General features: G+C 52.8%; 1 protein-coding gene across 1 annotated transcript in view; it reads right to left on the reverse strand.

Moving 5' to 3' along the window:
* The window catches only part of MID2 (midline 2), a 205,704-nt gene that overhangs the window by 168,104 nt on the left and 16,850 nt on the right, over positions 1–20,750 (reverse strand). Inside the window, exon 2 of the mRNA XM_075007991.1 lies at positions 7,147–7,862. Coding sequence (XP_074864092.1) covers positions 7,147–7,806 — 660 coding nt within the window. The 5' untranslated portion in view covers positions 7,807–7,862. The remainder of the gene's footprint in view (positions 1–7,146; positions 7,863–20,750) is intronic.

Raw genomic sequence — 20,750 nt, forward strand, 5'->3', positions numbered from 1 at the left:
ATGTGCATGGTCTCCTTGCTGGGGAGGGGGATGACATGCGACAGCCGCTTTTAAATACAAAGGAGCACAAAATTGTCATGTAATGAGTGTGCATGAGAGGTTAATGAAAAATTTGAGTGGAAACCAATGATTTTGTCGTAACATACTGAAAATGTATATGGTAATAAGGGTTTTCTAGAAATCACCTTCTGGGATCTTGCTGGAATATCACAAGCGAAAAAGAATATTCCAAAATATTCATCCCCCCTCCCTTTGGGTTGCTAGCAGCCAAGAGCATGCTGGGAAACGTAGTCCCTTCCATGCTCCAGGGCCAGTTCTCTAGGCAGGAAGCTGCTCAAGGAACTACAGCTCCCAGGGTGCCCTGAGTTCCCCCCCTCATGCCCCGCACGCAGCGCAGCAGGGAGGAAGGGAGTGGAAGTGGACGTGGGGGATGGGGGCAGCGTTTGCACCTTTCGCACACACCCACATACAGGCCTGTTGAGTAACTCCTATGTGGAGTGACAAGGGGTGGGGGAGATAATATTTTTTCTTGGGCCAACTTCTGTTGGTGAGCGAGACAAGCTGTTGAGTTGCACAAAGTTCCTGTTCAGAGCCAGGGTCTTTTTCACACGTGGACTGGCATTACTGGCAGTCGCTTTGTCACTGATCTCCTGAAAAGTGGCCAAGGTGTCATGTATTTTAACAAAGATTGATTCTCTAACCCCACCGTACAACTTATTCCGTATCTGCAGCTAAGTGATATTTCAGGGTCTACCCACATTGCTGCTCACTCAGTATTTGGCCATTGTCCCATGTCCATTGTTTCCAGCTGTATCAGGAGCTGTACAGGCAGCTGCGTTAGCAGGACACTTGCATGGCCCATGCTTGATTACATAGTTCCTTTCCCCACAAGCAGCGGTTCCCGAGTGTCTCATCCCTGGCCAGTTTGTCACTGCACTTCGCCAGCCTGCTGGCGTGTTTTGGAACACTTTCCTCAGACCACCGCACTGTCTTCGACGGGCCTTATAACAACGTTCAGTGTGCTTCTGAAATCTAAATCCCCCATCAAGGCAGTAATACTGGGAAGGCCGCAACTGACCCTGAATTCTAGAGGTGATCTAACCAGTGATACAGACTGCCTAGTCCTCTCTCTGCCTTCTTTAATCACAGCCCCATGCAAGCCGGATGGGCAAGGATTTCTGAGGTGCCGGTGTAAGTGCCACATCTCCTTCCAGGCCCACATGCTGCCAGCCTATTACTTTAAGCACGTTTTGTGTTTATGCTCACACCCCATTCAATCTGGTTGCAAAGACCCTCATTTACTGTCCCTCCAATTTTCCTACAAGCAGCAAATTCTAGCACCATCCCCTCCCGTATTGCCAGCCACTCAGCAAACCACTACCACGGCCTGCGGGGCCTTCCACCTCTCACAGCTGCAAATCTGAGAGCACCTCCACAAGGGGCATTTTTTACTCCTCATCTCTACCCCTCAGCAGAGTCCCTCATGGAGAGCCTATCCCAAAGTCCCTGTGTGATGGGGTTCAGGGGTCCCCCTGCACTGCACCCCATCCGCTGGCAGGAGTGACTCTCACTCAGCAGGTACAACAGGAGGTTTATTAGGCAACAGATGCCCAGTTTCTCACAGAAGCAACAGTACAGCAGTCAGAGACAGTCCTTCCAACCCGTCCTGGGGAGAAGGCCCCGAGGGGTGCCCCTCTGGGGTGTAGCTTTCCCCCTCCTCAGGCTGGCTGCCTTCCAGCTCCTCTTCCCCTAGCCTCTGACTGCCGCCCACCGATTCAAAAACCCAGCTTGGCTCCTCCCTCCTCTTTGTTCAGGGCAGAGGTGTTACCTGCCAGTTGTAGCCCCAGGGTCACCCTTAGCCGCTGGGAGCTGCTCTCCTTGCCTCTCACATCCAGCCTGACTCACACATGCACTCCCTCCACTCCATCACACCCTGAAAACATGGAAGCATATGGACCTCCCTTGCACTTCCCTGGGCTACCTTGGCGGCGACTGCCTGGGAGAGCAGAACTCCACGCTGAACACAGTGCTGTGCACAACAGCTGTTCCACAAAGCTCACCAAGCCCCTAGCTTTCCTCTGCACAGCTCAAGGCTTATTGGTTTCTTTGGAAAGCGAGATGGGTCGCCCCCCGAGCCGAGCTCTCCCGCTCGTTTTTTCCATCCATGGGCAGAACACATTTTACACCACCAACAGCCACACATGCTGGCAGCGGCAGGCGCTCTGCTCACCAGCTGGGCAGCACCTGAATCTCTCCTGGGCGGCCGTCCGAGCCTCAGCTTACAGGGAACACTGTCCCAGACCCTGTGTAAACACAGACTGTGTTTAACAGGAAGAGAAGGGAGAGAAACATCTGCGCTGCTGGGAGAGGGTAAAAGCGACAGCATAGACCAGAGGGCAGCTTTGTTCAAACTCGGATGCCTTGAAGGGGCAGGTCCCTTCCGCTAGCACGCTATTGTTTAAATCAGAAGCAGCAACATGAAACAGTAAAGCCAGCAAGGGATATATTTCAAAGCATCTGAACACAGCAAGGCTGCCTAGCTCTGAATGTATTTATTCTCACACAGGTGCATGGAATTACGTGTAAATCCCTAGGCACCAAACACCAGGCTCACCTAAGAACAACAGTGACTAACCAATTGTTTTGTTATGTTTGGCGCAGACACTGTTGATGCCACTTGCTGCTTCAGCAGCGGAATTCGCCTCCTGTCCTGGATAGCACATAGACGGAGCAGCCCATGGCGCAACGTGGCAGTAAAAAGAAAACATCCCAGGTCAACCTCCCAAGGGTGCTGATGTGTGAACAGTGTGAAAACTCCTCCGGGCCAAGCAAAGCAGCACAGCTGTCAGACAGGCTGCATTTTCCTTGTGGATTGCACCAAATACCAGGTGGCAGGTTCAGAAATACCAAGCAGTGGTATGACATTTTCCATGTGAACAAAGGGGAAGAACTATTCAGCCTCAAAAGGAAGCCTCTGACACAGGAGCCCAGCTGATTATAGGGTCTAAAAACAGCACAGCCACACAGCTGCTCCTTGGGACAGCAGCATTGAGTTTGAAATTGTTCAGTCTCTGAGGAAAAGCCCGGGGAGGTTCCTGAGCCGAGTTTATAAAAGTTCAGGAAAACTGCTTGCGCTTAGGCCTCATCACCACTACCAAATTTTGTCAACAAAACAAAGCTTGCCTGAGGGTGCTCACACTTCCTCTGCCAAAAGATAACGTTCACGCTGGGGGCCTCAGCATCAACGGTGTGAGCGGTGCATTGAGGGGACGTATCTCACAGTGCAGGGTTGTGGGAAGGCAGAGCTGCTCCCACACATCTTGGGATTCCTGCCGATTTCTCCCACAGCCTCCTGAGCTGCCGGGCACAGCATCCTGAGTAGCTCTGACAAATGTCAAAGGACCACAGCAGCGGTGTGCCTGCTGCTGTGTACCTAGCACAGGGCAGAACAAGAGCAGTCCAACGATTTCTCAAAGGGAGCAACACACACAGCTGAGAGTTCGGTACTTCCTGGAGCTTTGAAAGGGGAGGGTTCCAGGCTTGCAGGGCAGCAGAGATCAAAACACTGAGCGCAGTGACTAGGGCAGGCATTGTGGGAGAAAGCCAACTCTGTCCACAAAACCAACAGCAGTGCCTGCACTGGCTCTTTGGTGACAATCAAGGGAGGGGAAAGGGAAAAAAAAAGAGTCTCTTGGAGGGGTGGAAGCCTTTTCTCGCCAAAAGGGGGCATTTTTCCTGGCAAGATTTGCATTGCCGTGTGTACAACCTCCCTATTTTGTTGCCAAAAAAGCAGTTTTTGCTGCCAAAATTTGGTAGTGCAGCTATGCCCTTAACGTAACTGATTCCACCCTGCATATATCTTAAATGGAGTTAATGATGCACGTCCAGACAAGGGACACATCATCTCCAAAAGGATCAGAGATGGCTCTAAGCCCAGCTGAGCAGGGCTTGATTGGGACAGAGCTGCACAGCTTCTCTTCGGGTACGTCTACACTACGCAACTGTTAGTGACAAGGCCTTGTTTTCACCCTGCCAGTGCCCCCAGCTCCTCATTAAAAACCGAGACAAAAAACTACTTTAGGTGCCTACATCTCCCCCTGTCCTCAGTGCCTAGTCGTCCCACTACTTCTTTCCTTGTTTTCTTTACCTGGCCAAAGGACCAGTTACTATCAATTTCAATTTCCTTCATAAACCCTACTCTGCTCAGGTTTTGGGGGGCCTCGCAGTTTTCCTGTGCTTTCTGACCCCCATAAGGCAGGCAGCCTTCCTGAGCCAGCCCGTCTGCTAGTCCTTGCCTTACCATAAACACCCATTGAGGTGCCTGTTCGCCAGTTTGGTCTGCAATCCTGCCTTACGGATGTTCTCCCCTGGGATGGGATGCAGGCTCCGAATAATTTCCGCAACGTTGTGTTCAAGTAATCCCATGCCCCCTTCACAGTCAGACCCTCTCGCTCTTCAGTGCGGTCCATTTCCAATTGCCTTCAGTTTTCAAAGTGTGACCTTTTGAAATCGAGGATCTTAGCTGCAGACGCATTGGCGTTTCTCCTTCCATTCACCTTAAACTGAATCAGATCATGCCCACTTGAAATGACGCCATCCTCTACAATCCGCTCTTCTCTGGGGCTCTCACTACTCACCAATACTAACTTTCAACGGCATCCCTCCCTTGTTGATTTGGGGATTATTTGGTGAAGAAATACATCAGCTCTCAACGTCCAGGAAGGCTTCGGATGCGAGCACTCGCCTCCCATCTGTGCTTTGGAAATTAAAGTCTCCCACGATCCGGCAGTTCCCAATAGCATTTATTCCATTTAAAACATTAATGAGGTCTCTATCCATCGCCACGTAGAGATCCTGGGGACCTGCAGCAGAACCCAGGTAAGGTTCCAGCGAAGCCTCCATTGCCTTTCTTCCCCAAGGTGATTGGGGCATCGACAGAAGCACCCACACAAAGAACATTTACAGAACTAGGACCCGACCGCCCTAGAGAGCGCAGGCACTGACTGCTTTTTGCCAGGGGATGTTCCACTCCTGCTCCAGCCCAAGGACCTGCCCCTAACTCCATCTCTTCCTCCCAGGCTCTGCCCTTGCTCTGCCTCTTCTGGCACCAGCCGCGGTCCCTTCCCTTAGGCCTCCTGCTATCCGTTTCCCCCGAGCGCCTCCCGACAGACCTCACACCGATGATCAGCAGCCCCGCCGCACAGCTGTAGCTGGTGGGGAGCGCTGAGCACCCCCTTTTTTCCCCCCCTGGATGCCTGAGCCCTGGATAACTCCTGGAGTCACTGGCTGCGTTGGAGAGGTCACCACTAAACCCCGTGAGTTATCACACAGTGGTCTCTGAGACAGCATCATCAATGCCGGCTAGCTGCTTCTAAGGCTGCCCCGCACTGCTACCTTTCCAGTTATTTCTCTTCCCCTGTAGTCCTCAGATGGTATTTTCAAACTAGTAAATGCACAGAAGTAGCCATTTAAACCATTTGTGGTTGGTGCTTGTGGGTGCAAATTAGTCTGGAGAATACCCCTAAGTGAGGCCAAGACACCCGGAAAGTTTCACTGACCAATCATCAACACCTTTATTTTGAAATCTAACCTGTGCACAAAGAGGTGCCTGGTGGCTTTGCTGGAGTAAGGAAAGTATTTCTTCCACCCTCCCATAACAAAAGCAGGGGAACTGATTTTGCTCAAATGCCTTTTAAAAAAAAAAAAAAAAAAATCACCTCTGGGCTGAGAATAAGCCTGGAAAATTTCAGCTAGAAAGAGAACTGATGAAAAAGTGAAATCAGGTTAATAATGGAAATCTGACTGCAACCTCCACTAGAATCTTACTAGCAGAACTTGCAATAAGCTGTGTGTATTTTTAATTTTGTTTGAAAAGAAAACGAACTACAATTATTTTGCCGATTGACCACAGAACGCTTCAGGGCAGGGAAGAGGTGTGAGCCTCGTTTTATATCTGGTATGTAGGTCAAGCATCAACTGGTGCGGTTCACATTAGATTCGGTGGAGCCCACTACCACTGCTTTTAAAAACACCGAGCTTCAAAGTGCCCCTCAGGGAGCGTGGGAAGTATTGCAGAAAGAGTTTGATCTCTCCAGCTCGGAGAGGGCATAACAGTAATTCAGTTCAGATCAAAGACGTGCTATGGACCTGCGATGGGAGGATGAGCTCCCATTTCTGCTGCTTCACTGTGGGAGATACTTCAGATGGAGAATGTGGGAGAGGGAAGGTTGCCGAGCCACAGAGAGCCAGGTGTGTGCACGCAGGGAGGCTGGCGGGGAGTAGGGGGATGCAGGAGGAGGAGGGAAGGACAGCTGTACTTTTACGGCAGAGACACATTCCAGACAGTCGCCAGGAAGAGGGGATTACACTGCCCGCTTGCACCAGGGAGGGGACATGTGTGTCCCCAAATCACTTCCACGGCAGGGGGTTGCTTGGGGAGAGAACACCTCTGGCTCCAGTGACTGATCAGTGTTTTATAGACACAAGTGCACCCCACTTCTCCCTTCACTGTGGAAATTACAGCCAGCCAAGAGACACAGCAAGGCGCTGCGCCCAAGACCCTTTGAGGGGCAGGGACAGCAGCAGCTCGGAAGATGCAGGACCTGGGAAACCTGCAGGGACGTGCCCGGAAGATTTTTCGGTGCAAGACTCTGCACTGTAAATACAAGGCCAATCCCGGAGACTCTGCTCGCCACAGCCAGCGCCAGAGCTCACGAGTCCCTGAACCCAGTGCCCAGCTCCAGGACTGGCTTCTCCATTACCCTGAAGTTCCCCCCACCGCCTCTCCCCACATCGGCCCTGCATCCTTGGTACTGCTGTCCAGAACCCAGTCCATACAGCGGCTCCGTCTAATCGGGGGCCCGGGGAGGCATGCTCTGTCCTTGTGGGCTCCAAGGTTTTGTTGGCATGCCCGAGGACCGAACTCCTGACAGGCAGATTAGCAGAGAAGGAACAACTGTTCTGCAGTCTCATGCGGTTCGCGTAAGCCCCCAGCTGCCAATGGTCTGGAGAGCTCACCACTAAAGGACGGTGCTGCTTGCCTTAGCCTAGGGACCTCCTCGAGCTTGTCCACTCCTGGGTCAGGGGGAGCCCAGCGAGCTAGGAGGACCCCTCCCCAGCTCACAGCGGAAGGACAGCGACTCTTACCTTAAGCTTCTCGAATCGATCACTCAGCGATGCCACCTGGTGGTCCCGGTGGCGCCCCACCAGTTTGCATAAGGCACAGATCAGCTGGTCGTCAGCCACACAGTACATGTTCACTTTCTCGTTCTCGTGCTCCAAGCACGTGAGTCCGCGGAAGTGCGTGTCCGGCACGGGCTCCACCAGGCGGTGGCTGGTGAAGGGCTTCTTGTTGGGGTGCGTGGCCCGGAGACAGCGGTCACAGTAGGACACCTCGCAGGTGATGCAGGTCTTCACAGCGTCCCGCGGCGGATCCTGCTCGCAGAACTGACACGCGATCCTTTCGCTGGACATGGCAGGGCTCTTGCGGAACGTTCGCTCTCTGCGGCTCTCGCTGGGGGAGTTGGGGCCACTCAGAGAGGCCTTCTGGAAGCGATCGATGATGTTCTGCAGGGTCACATTCCGCTTGAGGCCCTCCAGGCCGCGGTGGTTCAGGGAGATGACATACCTGCAGGTGGGGCACTGGAAGGCGGTGATGGGCTCGATGGACTCACTGGAGGAGCAGCTGGACACCAGGATGCGATGGGCGCAGCTGAAGCACAGGCTGTGAGCGCACGGCAGCAACAGAGGGTCTTCAAATAACTCCAAGCAGATTGGGCAGGTCAATTCCGACTCCAGTGTTTCCATCTTTAATTAAAGCAATGCTGCCTCAGCATCCAAAACCAGGGAAGCTGGTCAGGTACCTGCAAGGGAGAACAGAAGAAAGGGGCAGCATGAGAGCAGGCTACTCAGCCACCCCTGGAACCACACTGCCACCATCCACAGGGAAGACAGCAATGGCTCCTGTCTGCCAGGAACTCAGACCAGACTCCCTCCTGGGGAGGCAAGAAAGACAAATCAGAGCCACGCAGCCAACATGGATCTGACATTCCCTGCGTTCACACGAGCACAGCAAGGGATGCTTCTGCCACATCCTCAGCTTCATCCTCATACAAAGCCAAGACGCTGACGCAGAGTTTGCAGGAATATTTTCAGACAGGAAACATGAGGGGGGGAGGTTTTCCCCTCATTCAAACCTGGGGCATCAGTGCAAAAAGCTAAGGCAAGGCAAACGTCATCATTGGGCACTGTGTCACAATCACTGCAGAAGGTGACAGGAGAGCATGCCAGTCTCGTGTGCACCTCAAAGGGGGCAAAACAAGCAGGAGGGATAAAAACCTAAACGTTTCCTCTGACGAGCTGAAGGCACCAACTTCTGTGCAGCGAAGGGTGCCAGGGAACGCCTGGGGAGGGAGAGACTGAGGTCTTGGAATTGTTCTGACCAAGCGGAAGAGTCAGGGAACTCAGCACATTGTTCTTTTGCTGCGTTGGGCCCTGATCCTTGGTCCTTTAAGTTGGGGGTGGGGAAGGGAAAAAAGCAAGAGGATGGCAGGGTTAGAGACTCTCCAATGTCTCCAAAACACGTCAAGGAAGAATGGAGGAGAGCGGAAGTCATCCCCAGCTGGAGGACAACAGTTTTAGACGGCTGCCTCCTCTGCAGGAGGCTTGAAAGGGGCTCTGTTCAGACGCCCAGCTTTCCGATGCAGCACAAACTGCGTTTCTGCATGCAGAACAATAAACGGCTCTGATTTCACAGTGCATGAACTCCAACCGCTCCCGGCTGCCCCCCTGTAAAACCGGCTGCTCCCTTTCATTCCTGGCTGAGCGAGTAGCAACTCGCCCTTACTCCCTCCCCCCCAAGCCCCACCAAACTTCCCCCACCCCTCCACCCCAGCCAGCTGGCATCAGCAAAAGGAACCCCGCTTTAAAAGATGCAGTCAGGGGAGTCTGGATGGCAATTCCTTCTCAGGCGGCTGACGGAGAGCAGAAGCGACACCCGGACACCAACACGCTCTGCATTAACAACAGGCCTGGCACACATGTGTGCCATGTGGCCGTTCGGCCAGATAACGCCAATGTTTATTTTCAATCCATTTTGTAAATGTTTTTCACAGCTGCCCAACGCTACGGGGAGAGTCACACACACACCCGGGGGGAGCGGTGGGCGGGGGCAACAACGACCAAACGCAGGAGCCTTTTGAACGTCAAAAAGTAAAAGCTGTGGCCCATTCAAAACACAAACCACCATGATCACGTGTCAAAATGCACAACGCTAACAGCCCAAAACACTCACACATTCTCAAGCAGCATTCTTCTCACTTTGCCGTGGTACGCTGTCGTTACTGCCACCGGAAATATTTTTTCCTCGCAGAGAGCACGCGCACGTGTGTGTGTGTGTGTGTACACACAGTGGAAATGATGCGTACCAGAGTTCACCATTGCAAATCTAACCCCTTCAAGTGTACAGGCCGGGCAATGGCCATCTCTGGCGGAGGCTGCCTGCTAAAACGGCTTCCAGACCTCACACCAGCTTTCTTTCCAGGTGGAAATTTTCACTCCCGAAATGTGCAGCTAGAATAATGGACTGCAGGCACGAGGGAGAGGGAAAAATGGGCTCACGCACGTGCTCTGGATGCTGGGCACAGGCTGACCAGCCAGCAGGGGCACGTGGGCTGGCTGCGGGACAGGGTGGCTGTGTTTGTCTGGCAGCGGGCCTGTTCTCTGTCACGTGGGATGGAGCCAATAACTGGCAGCTCCCCTGCTGGGTGCTGAAGCTGTTTGAAGGGTAGGCACACAGAGCACAGCCTCAGTGAAAACTTACATGCCGCTCTTCTGGGTCGACTGGCGGGACCCAGCTGCCCCAAGGGAGAGGGAGCACTTGCCAGTCTGGGAAGGGGGGGAGGTACAGCCCCGGCGATGCAAACTGCTTGGAGCTGGCTATGGAAGAGAACAGCTGGCAGGAGCTGGTTACACACCACGCACTTGTGGCCCCACCAGTGACGCTGACCCACGTCTCAGGAGGGACAGGCAGGACAGGACCATGGCCAAGCTGGGGCTCTACCCCGCTGGGGATATGGGGGACACTTCCCCAGGTCCTGCCCCTCCCTCCCTCCCCCTGACTTCTCCCTCCAAGAGGGCAAAGAGAAACTGCCTGTGGGTAGCTGGGTGCTGGCTCGCCCTGGGGAGGGAGCGGAAGTCAGCCACTCAGAGGGGGGCTCAGCAGAAACCCACCCGTAAAAGGGGGCAGTTATCTAGCTTGACCTTTGCCTTGCAAATGAGGAGGAAATCAGCCCCAGACGCAGACCAGCCTTACCAGACTGGCACCAGCCGTTCCCTGCGTCGGTCACAGCCCCGAGACTTGCAAACAGCCTCCTGCGAGCTACTGCAAGCGCCACGTTTCTAACGCCGGGCGGTGCCTGTTTGTTTACTCCTCTGTCTGCAGCAGCAGCGCCATCGCCGAGAGAGACGCGCCACCGTGGGAACGGAGGGAGCTCGTTCCTTGCGGCTAGAGCGCGGCTGGGGCGTTCGTGCGCAGCTCTGTCATATTCCCCCCTAAAGCACCACTCTCCAATACTCACGTTGCAGCTCAGCAGCCAAAGTGAGTTTAAAGTCGATTTAGATGGAGGCAGGCACGGTCCTTCGCACTGACGCACAACGACCCGGCGGCCTCGCACGTTCCAGAGAGGCGGGTCAGGAGGAGTTATTTTAGGGAAGGGGAAACCGAGGCACCGAGGGGGTCAGGGAGCGGGGGCTGGAATAAATTTTCAAGTGGAAGTGCTGAGAGCTGGTGAACCAAACCGTCAACCCGGTACGTAATGGAAACACTTCAAAGCAGGGGGTGCTGCAGCAGCCCCCAGACCTCCCGATCCGGCACTTCGACGCTCGCTCAGAGAGCAAAGCGGCGTCACAAATGGGAGCAGGACTCAGAGCCCTGGATCCCAGCCCCATGTTCCACCCATTAGCGGACAGCACCTTTCGTCGGCCCCCCGCCCACTCCCCCGAGACCGTACAGCGCGTTCTAGGTAAAACCTGTTCCCCAGCCAGCGCTCTCCGGCTGGGACAGAAGGAACAGGCTCAGTCAGGGGCTTTCAGCCCATTTCCATTTGCAGTCACCTGCGAATGCCAACCGGAGGTGCCACCTGCTGTGGAAGTCTCAGGCCTACTCTGCAGACCCCCAGGGCCCATAGGTTGAAACCACCAAGTCCTGTGTCCCAAACAGGTCGCCGGTCTGAAGGGTCCCAGTTGGCTCCAGGTACCAGCCGCCCAGAAGCAGCACAAGCTCCCCTAGCATTTACAGCCAGCCTCAGATGGACAAGACCCATCCACCACTCCAAAGCATCTGCTCTCCCTTCAACTAAGGGACCTCCAATCCAGCTGACCAGACCTGCTCCTCCCCAAGCACCGCACCACAGCAGCTCCCTCCGGCGCAGCTAGGCACCGGCTGAGCTGATGCCACGTCCTTCATGTCGCTGGGTGGTGGAAACAATCAGCCTCAGCAGATCCGACGGCCGAGCACGTGCCAGCCGCACGCAGACCAGCCGGCTGCAACCCCTGCTGCACAGCAGCCCCGCGCGAGGCCAGCCCTCGGAATCAAACGTTGCACGAGACTTTTCTGTAGTTCCTGCAGGCCTGGGGCCAGGCTGGTCTCTGGCTGGTGTAAGTCAAGAGTAATTCGAATGAATTCCATGGGAATGCAGCTGGGAGCAGAGCGCTGGCTGCAGGCCCCATTGCCAGGCACTCGTTAACTCCCCCCTGTTCTCTGGGCAGGGCACAGTGCATCCCCCTGTCTGGGGGAGGGTGGGGTGCGTAGCTTCGGCCATAAAGGAGGCCGATCCACTTACCCACCCCAGACCTGGCTGCTGGCACGGGAAGAGGTGGGGTAAAGCGCACTGGCAGCTGGAGAAGGGAGTCAGAGCAGCGAGGCGCTTCACTGGAGGGAGTGGTGAGGAGGGTGCAAGAGTGGGGCTGGTGCTCAGGGCAGGCCCGGAGGGTTTGCAGGCAGGAGAAAGAGTGGGGGACGCTGGGCAGGTCACAAGTCAGTCCTAGGGCCAGCAGCCCCTCGCACTACATTACCCAGGCCAGCCCCTCCTCCTGCAGCTGCAGGGTCCCATCTCCAACTCCTGCCACAGCAATGCGCTGAAACGGGTCCCAAGCCCAGAGCAATTCCTAAGCTCGCAGGGACACGACGGGCTCCCATGCGACACAGGGGTGGCCCCAGCAGCTGCTCCCCAATACAAGGGCACTGAGAGCAGCCGGGCGCGGGGCCCCAGCCTCCCTGGCTGGCTTCAGGCAGCTGCAAGCATTCAGTAACGCAGGCAGCTCATTGAAACATGCCTGAGCCAGTCCCCACCTATCAGACGATCTCTCCCAAACTGCGCCTGGAGCAGACTTTCATCCCTGCCCATGCCAGCTCGCAGAGCTTATAAAATTAAGTAATTGGAAATGGAACGCTTGCGACTGCCGCAGTGACCTTTACAAAAGTGCCCAAGGACTCGGAACATGGAAATCAGCTGTGCCCAAGAACATCTGGAGAAAGGGAACCAACCCCAGCAAATGCCACTTCCCTATCCTGAGCGGTCTCCGCCAGACCTCTTTGTGACAGCCAGGCCTGGGCAGATGGCAGGCAGCGGTCCCCGTCAGCTAAGTGCTTGGGCAGCTGCCCAGGAGAGATTTCGATGCTGCCCAGCTGAGCAGCAGAATGCCCACAGCCGGCAGCAGCGTGTGATTCTACTGGTGGTGCACATCCCCACATGACTTGGCGCACCTAACAAAATGTATTCTGCCCCGGATGGAAAAATTTAGAGGCACCCCTGGTGGGCACTAGGTATTTGGTGGTGCACATCCAGGCACGCCTTGGTGCACATAACAAAATTTATTCCACCATCGGATGGGAAAAATTAGAGGGACCTCTGATGGTAGAATTGGGCTCAATATCCATTTTACCCGCATGGTGGCTGTTCCACCCTGCTGGTAGTAACATCGTGTTTCCTTTGGTTTGTTCAGAGCGTTGGGACCTCATGACGTAGTACAAACTAGCTTGGATTCAGCATTTGTCACTTGCTGAGTTGAGAGGCTCCAATCGCCTGGTTTAACAGCCCAGCCCTTCTCAGTAGAAGTCAGCAGTCTGGACGGAGAGCGGCCGTTTACAATCAGGAGTGATCGCATTCAGATCAGTGGCAATACAAGAGCTGCAGAAAGGAGCCCTAAATAAGCACTTTCTCCTCTAACCTGGAGCAAGGGAAGAGGAATAAATGGGTTTGTTTACCTTCCTAAGAACAATACCAAAGGGTTTGCAAGCAAGGATAATAAAGGGAAGATCCCAGCAACCTTCTTTAGGGAGTCACTGGTGTAACTGGTTTATAAGAAGAGCTGCCACCGCAGCTATAACATCTAGAATACTCCCGAGGGAACTGACCTCTCTTGCTTCACAGCATCAGCTCCCAAACTGCAGGTCATGACCCACGCCCATTTCTGAGTGGGGGAGGCAGGTACTGGTTTTTGTAAATGTGGACCGCAATTTTTTTTTTTTTTAAATATAAAGGGGTTCAAAAGAGTCGAGCAATGAGTGTGCATAAGAGAAGCTGATGAAAAATTTGAGTGAAAACCATGACTGGTAAAATGATTTTGTTATAACACACTAAAACCATCCACAGTCATAAGAGGTTTTACAGAAATTATCTTCTGGGATCTTGCTGTAATATTGCAAGCGAAAAATAATATCCCCTCGGCCCCCTCGCTTTCCTATTGCTAGCAACCACGGGCATTCCTCTGCTCCAGGGCCAGCTCTCTCTGCAGGGAGCTGGCCAATCAACAACAGTTCCCAGGATGCCCTACACGCTCCCCCTGCACAGCACAGCGGGGAGAAAGGGAGTAAAACCGGACGGGGGTGTACATTCACAACCCTCTTGCATCTGGGCCTGTGCTCCCAAATACGGACATTCCTTCAGCAGATTGGGTCGTGGCAACCCTGGCGTGTGGTGTTCTCTACGCGGTGTCATCTTGCATGGATGGTGCACATGAGGTCATGCTCCAGGAAGGACGCCACTCTGTCCAGCACCCAGGAAACATTGCATCTAAAAATGAGATTATGAAGGGGAAAGTTTGGGAACCACTGCTTCAAGCACAAGTTGCTCCCCATCCGAGTCAGTCCCCACAACGGCACCCCCTAAGTAGATGTGCCACACAGATTTTACACCGTCCTTCAAAGCACTAGGATGCAAAAAAGTAGGCTACCCGAACCACTCTTTGGTTCTCATACAAAACAAGCAGTCCTGTAGCACCTTAAAGACTAGCAATATTATTACAGGGGGTCCTCAGTCTAAGTCCAGGTTATGTTCCTAAATAATGAAGCTTATAGTGAAACGACGTATAAAGGGGAATTTTTTTCTCCTCCAGTCCCCACCGGCACCCTGCCAACCCCCACTGGTTTCCCACCAGCCTCCACCTACTCCCCTTACTTTCCCGCTGGTCCACCGCTGGCTCCCTGCCTGTCCACACACCTTCCCACCAGTTCCCTACGCTCCCCCACCACTCCCATGGCTACCTGCCAGCTCCCCACTGACTCCTCCTGGCTCCCCGCAGGTCCCTCACGACTTCAGAGCTCGCTTCCAGGGCCCCTGCACTACCACGCCAGCCACCTGGCCACCACAAAGCTCCACTATGTTCCTGGCTTTGGGCCCCTTGGCCCCAAAACAACCTAAGCGCAGAGCAGTGAGACTTATAATGAATCTGCTTTCCTGGATTAATTAGTGACAGATACGCAAAATGACTTATAGCAAAGCAACTTACAACGAGGACCCCCTGTATTAGGTGATGAACTTTCCTGGGACAGACCCACTTCTCCAGATCTGAAGAATCCTGACTGTTCTCATCCAGCCACTTTTATGGTAATCTCCTCTGCCACCACTGCATTCTCTATTAGGTGTGGGACAACTGAGAGGAGCCTCGAAATAGGTCTGGAGCAAACCAAGAAAGGACAGGGACTGGGAAGCTAATGCAGACACACCGGGGTGAATCAGTTGGCTCTGCTTTCAAAGTGCTTTTCTTCTTCTCTCTTTGATGTTCACTTTGATGTCTGGGATTGATGCAGCCTATGGAACAGCTGATGAGATTAAAATCTGCTTCGTTTACCGTAATTAACGCCCTAAATATATTAAAAAAAACCAAACCCTATATGCTCCTAACAAGGCACAGGAGGCAGCAGAACGTGTCATAACGCTGAGGCTCTGCAGGAGGGTCTGAACTCAGCGAATCCAAACCACAGCACAAATCACCCTCTGGGGAAACGGCAGGAAAGCAGCTGTTGGACAGGGCTACGGTTACCGGAATCAGTGTTTTAGTAAAGTTCAACAGAAAAGCAAAGATTTTTGCCATGGAAACGCTTGGGTGGGATGACTTGCATGTTGTTTGGTAAACCATCGGTACACACATCACTTTCCCAGCTTACAAGCCCAGGGCCTTGGCTTGTCAAAATGTTGGTGTTGCAAGCGGCTTCGCAGTGATCCCAATTTATATTTAAGCCGCAACCCTGCTAAAGGATCATTCTGTGCAGCAGCCAACTTTCCCCCCGCTCAGCAGAGGGTTTCACCAGCTATTTCTAGCATTCTTTCTGCTCAGTTAGACTCATCTGCGGTGCTAATGCAGCAAGAAATTGGTCAATATTCAACCGCCAGGAGCAATTTTAAATGCAAAGCAAATTTTACAAGTCTCATTCTGCTCTAACTTTCCAGCCCAGGGGCGGGCGAAGGGGGAGGAATAGAATGCAGCCCACACCACCTCCCCTCCATGCTGAGCGACGTGGCCTGCAGAAACGATGGAGCGTTACACGCTGGAACCTACAGCTCCATGCTGAAGACAAGGTTCTGCAATCCAGAACCCCGCTCTCGGAGCGTGAGCCACACTCTGCGTCCCTGAACAGAGAGGTGGGATTAGTGGGCAGAGTGCAAGGGAGATGGTCAAAGGCACCTGAACAACCAGGTTTAAAAGAGGAAAGACTTCAGCAACACCATGCACAGAAGCCGCTTAGAAATCCTGTCACACCTCCCCAGAGGCAGGCTGCTGAACCCAGGAGCAGCCCAGGTCAGAAACAAAGCCCATTGCCAGCATGACTGAGTAGATCCTCTGCAGCTCAGCCCCAATGCGGAAAAAGACACCAGCTCTCCTCCTACAGTAAACCATCAGCTCCAGACCTGCCCCTCCCTGCCGTGCCCTGGGATAGAGGGAAAGGCGATTATCCAGGAAAGTGATTAACACCACTGCTTTATCCCAATTACGGAGCAGTCCCAGGGAGCAGCACTGCCAGCAGGTAACCTCAATAGTCCTCTAGGAGGCTTTGCAAAAATCAAAGAGAAGAAAATACAGGTTGAACCTCTCTCCTCTGGCAACATCCATAATCCGGCCTGGTTTTAGCTGGCTGAACAACTTATCACGAGTGTGGTCAAGTTTCCCACGATCCCAGAAAGTTTCCTTCCAGCCACCAGTCCTGGCTCTCCGTGTTCTGTGGTGTTATTTACCCATAATTGACCCCTAACTGTCTGCTAAGAGCCCAGTGAGCAGTGGAACAGTTGTCCAGCTCGTTACCAACACGTCAGGTACTGAGGGTGCTCGACTAGAAAGGTTCAACCTGCACTCTCTGGGATCAGCAGGTGCCTTTGCAGTGCAGAGCACCTGCCAGGGCAGTCACTGGCTAGATTTTCATTCACTGCAGTGAACGGGTCCTGGTTCTGACCTCACGGGTCCGGTTCAAATCCCAGTTGCCAGGACCTGTTCCAGCCTGGTAGAACCCTTCACCTCTGAAGCAACAACCCTCTCTCTGGAGCTCCTTGTCGGCAGGTCGGTGTGAACCAAGACCTCTCCTTACCCACTTCCCCCCTCTCGTAACCCATTTTCTCCCAAGGGAAGAGGCCGATTCTGCTCTTCTGAGCAGTGCCCGGATGCAGACGGAGCAGTTTCTGCTCACCGGCACGCTGGCCCACCAGCGCCACGACAAAGCAGCCGGGGCAGGACAAAAACAACACTGATGGCAAGGAGTTGTTCATGCTGAGGCACAAAAGCAGCTGTGTTAATTTCAGCTCCATTCAAACCGCAAGGGAGGGGGGGAAACTCAAAGGGTGCCAAATAAAGGAGGACAAAGACAGCAGAAACGTGGCTGAATGCGACACTGACACACTACAGATGGGAGAGCAGCTTTTACAGTGGTGCCCCGGCTCCACTTGAGTCAGACTGAGCAAGACTGGCTGTTTAAAGGGCGACTCTTCTACAGGCTCTGTGTTCTGGCGGCCTAGTCTCAGAATTCGCCACGCTTCGCTGGGTAGCGGGAGTCATTGGCCGAGGGGTGGGGGTGCTACCAGCCCTGCCTTCAATTAGCTACAAAAAGAGCTGAGTTGCGGGCAGGGAAAACTTGCAACAAACGCACAATTATTTTGACTTCTCACCCACTTCTACCCTTTTGGAACCCTCCCAGACACACCCCACTTCAGAACACCTCCCCCGGCTCCTACCGGGTCTTGCCCACACGAGCCTGCTGACTTGGTGTTAATTTCTGCCCCGAAGCACGAAGGTAGTCAACATTCGATAAAGATCCTGCCTAGCACAGATGTGGGTGATCTCTTTACCCACACACAAATGTAATCTTCCTAAGTGCTTGGCTTCAGTGCTATCCTGTGGTAGTGAGTTCCGCAGGTTAATGATGCCTTTTGCATACTGAGCAGCAGTTTTATTGACCAGTGTACTCTTGCATGCCTAAGTGGTTACGGTTAATTGAGAACCCTCCTAGGTGCATAAACTGATCACTCTCCCTGCCAGCGCACATTCTCTCTTGCATTTGTCCATGCAGCATTTCACTTGCTACTGGCTTGCCACTCACTGTAAGTTTCCTCTGCAATTCCCCAATCTTCTCTAGAGCTGAGTAATAAAAATAATCGTGTGTTCCGCAAGTTTTGCAATCTCACTAGTCAAATTGTTTTGCAGATAATTAAAGGCAGGTCCGGAAGAACCACCTATCGTTAAGGTGACATGGCAGTTTCCAACTGCTTATAACTTTGCCACTTGTAACTTTTACCGCTTGGGCCCAAATTCTCTAAACTGGATGTCTGCCTCAAGCGCATAGATTTTAATTTAAGCCAAAATAGGTCAGCTATCCCCAAGAACAAGGCTGAGCAAAACTATGTTTTGCCTGTGTTAAAAATCTGAGACGCTCAAGTCCCCCGGCCTTGGGGCAGGAGAGATACAGTCCATTTCTCCAGGAGACTGCCTCTCTCTTCCTGCAGTCCCCTGCCTCTTTCTCTGCACACCTTCCAGCTTCTAAAACAAAGGCAGCACAGCTCCTACAGACAACAGCCTCGTTCATTGCCCAACCCTGATGCATTCCCAGAGCAGATCCATCCTGTGCACTGACTGAGGCAGAGGGCCTGGGACGCAAATAGCAGGGGAGCACAATTAAAATCTGTCACAAAGCACACACACAAGAAAGCCAAATTAATGTTAGACAAGCCACCTTAACGATGGCATTTCATAACTCTGGCGTGAGTGACTTTGCACCTTAGTGATGTCCTTTTAGCATGTGTGCTGGCATAAGCGTGTGTGATTACTACACCCATGCCACCACGCTCAGAATGGAAACCTAGAAGGGAAAAAACCCACGGCAGTGTTGAAAAGGGTATGCGCCCGTCTGCACCTGCGTGTGAGCACACCACCTCTGTTTTCTGACGCATCATTCATTTCTAACTCATGATAAAACTTTACTTTCCACCCCAGGACTCCAAGTCTCCTTAATAGCCTGTGGACTCGGATGAAGAGTTTAAAAACCCCAAGAAGTTGCCTCAGTCCCTTCCCCACTGCCATTCCACTGAAATGCTCAGGAGGATCATACACTAGACAGGCCTAGGTTTCCTCCTGCTTAGACATCCCTACTCAGTGAGCTACTCTCCACCTCTAGTTTTAATTATTTTCGCTACTAATTTTCTTGGCACCAGAAAAAAAAAAAAAAACTTAATTCCCACAATCCCTTTCTCGATCTCTCTCTCTCTTTTTTTTTTTTTAAATTAAAGATAAAGTCAATGAGGTTTTGCTCCCGGGAGCAGCTGAATTTAATGAGAGATTATGTGATCTTTTGGCAGCTCAGAAAATTCAGTTCTGAATTCCTCCAGAATGGCTGACAGCAGTCACAGGACCCTGATCATCCGCTGCTGTTTAATTTATCCATTTGATCCAGCACCTTGCTGTCTGCCATAGCTCAACTTTAGGTAACATCCTCTTGACTGATGGAAAAAAAAAATCATTTAGCTTCTACACAACATCCTTCTCCTCCTTAATTTTGCCCTTTACTCTGGTGACCCACCCATTCTCTCATGGCCTTGATTCTGCTAAGCTCCCCAAAGGGTCTCTTGACCTTGGGCTGCTGCTCGTGCTATTCTGGGTGGTTTTAATTGTGTCTCTGGAGAGCTGTCTTCAGATAGCCTCTCTCCTTTGTGCTGTAAAACCAGCCCAGTGCAGGAAGCAATTGCTCCAGTTCTCAAGCAATTGCTTCTCTAAATTACGCGTGATCATGACATCTGGCCACTTAACACTCGAACTGCCACCCATGATTACTGTTTTATTAGACTTAGTTGCCTCTTTGAACTCTGACAGCACTAGGCACTCTGGATTGAGAGAGAGATCGGCAATATAACTTGGGTAGCATCTTCGTATGTAGATGACCTATGCTCCACCTGGAGTGCTGGGGTTCAAGTCAAGTCAAGTCCCTTTGTATTCGAGTGAGTTTGGATACCAGTTATTCTCAATTTCTCAGCATGGCTCTCTCCACTTAGAAGTTCTAGTTCATTAGAGACTAGGACGTCTTCCAAGTCAATGATGCTCTCCCACTTCCAGGATCTCACACGCTGTCTCTGGGTCAGAGAGAGACAGACTTAGCACATTAACCGGCTTTCAAAGAATATGGGAAGATGAGGATTGGAAGAGCCCTGATGAGGTCCTCTAGTCCAGCCCCCCTGCTCAAAGCAGGGCCAACATCAACTCCATCATCCCAGGCAGGGCTTTGTCACGCTGGGCCTTAAAAACCTCTAGGGATGGAGATCCCACCTCCTCCCCAGCATTCCAGTGCTCCACCACCCTCCTAGGGAAAACATCCAACCTCAATCTCCTGCACCGCAGCCTGAGACCATTCCTCCTTGCTCTGTCATCTGCCACCCGGGTGTCCTCACCATCCCATGGATCTTTGTCATTCCACCCTGTCATCTCAGGCCCCCTTGCCCTTGCTCAGCATTCGAGTTTGCCCCATTGAGTCACTATCTTCTTGTGCTGGTCTACAGACCTCTACAGTTACATTTTTGGCCAGGGGTATTTTCCAGTTAGCTCCAGTGACATCCACGCAGCAAAATACCAATTGCGTTGGTGCCCCTGACAAAATTTATTCTGCGCATGGATGGAAAAAAAAGATTACAGGGAACATTGCTGGGCACCTCAGCTGCCCGGCTCAGCGTTTGTTGTGTAGGTAACCCACCCGCTTCTGTAGAGACTCTCCCTTCCCCCACCAGAGATCCCCAGTACCTGCGGTGAACCCCGCCCATCCACCACCCTAGCCTGGACTCCTACACCTGCCACAGAACCCTCTCTTCCCTAGCAACCTAAAGGCAGGTTCCAGGACCCGTCTCCCACACCTCCCTATCCAGGCTTTCTGCGACTGGCACAGTCCATGTACCTCTACTCCAAGACCTGGAGATGGCCCCTCCAAACTCCAGGAGGGTCTGTGCTCC

The sequence above is a fragment of the Carettochelys insculpta genome, chromosome 13, assembly GCF_033958435.1.
Source record: "Carettochelys insculpta isolate YL-2023 chromosome 13, ASM3395843v1, whole genome shotgun sequence".
Taxonomy (NCBI): Eukaryota; Metazoa; Chordata; order Testudines; family Carettochelyidae; genus Carettochelys; species Carettochelys insculpta.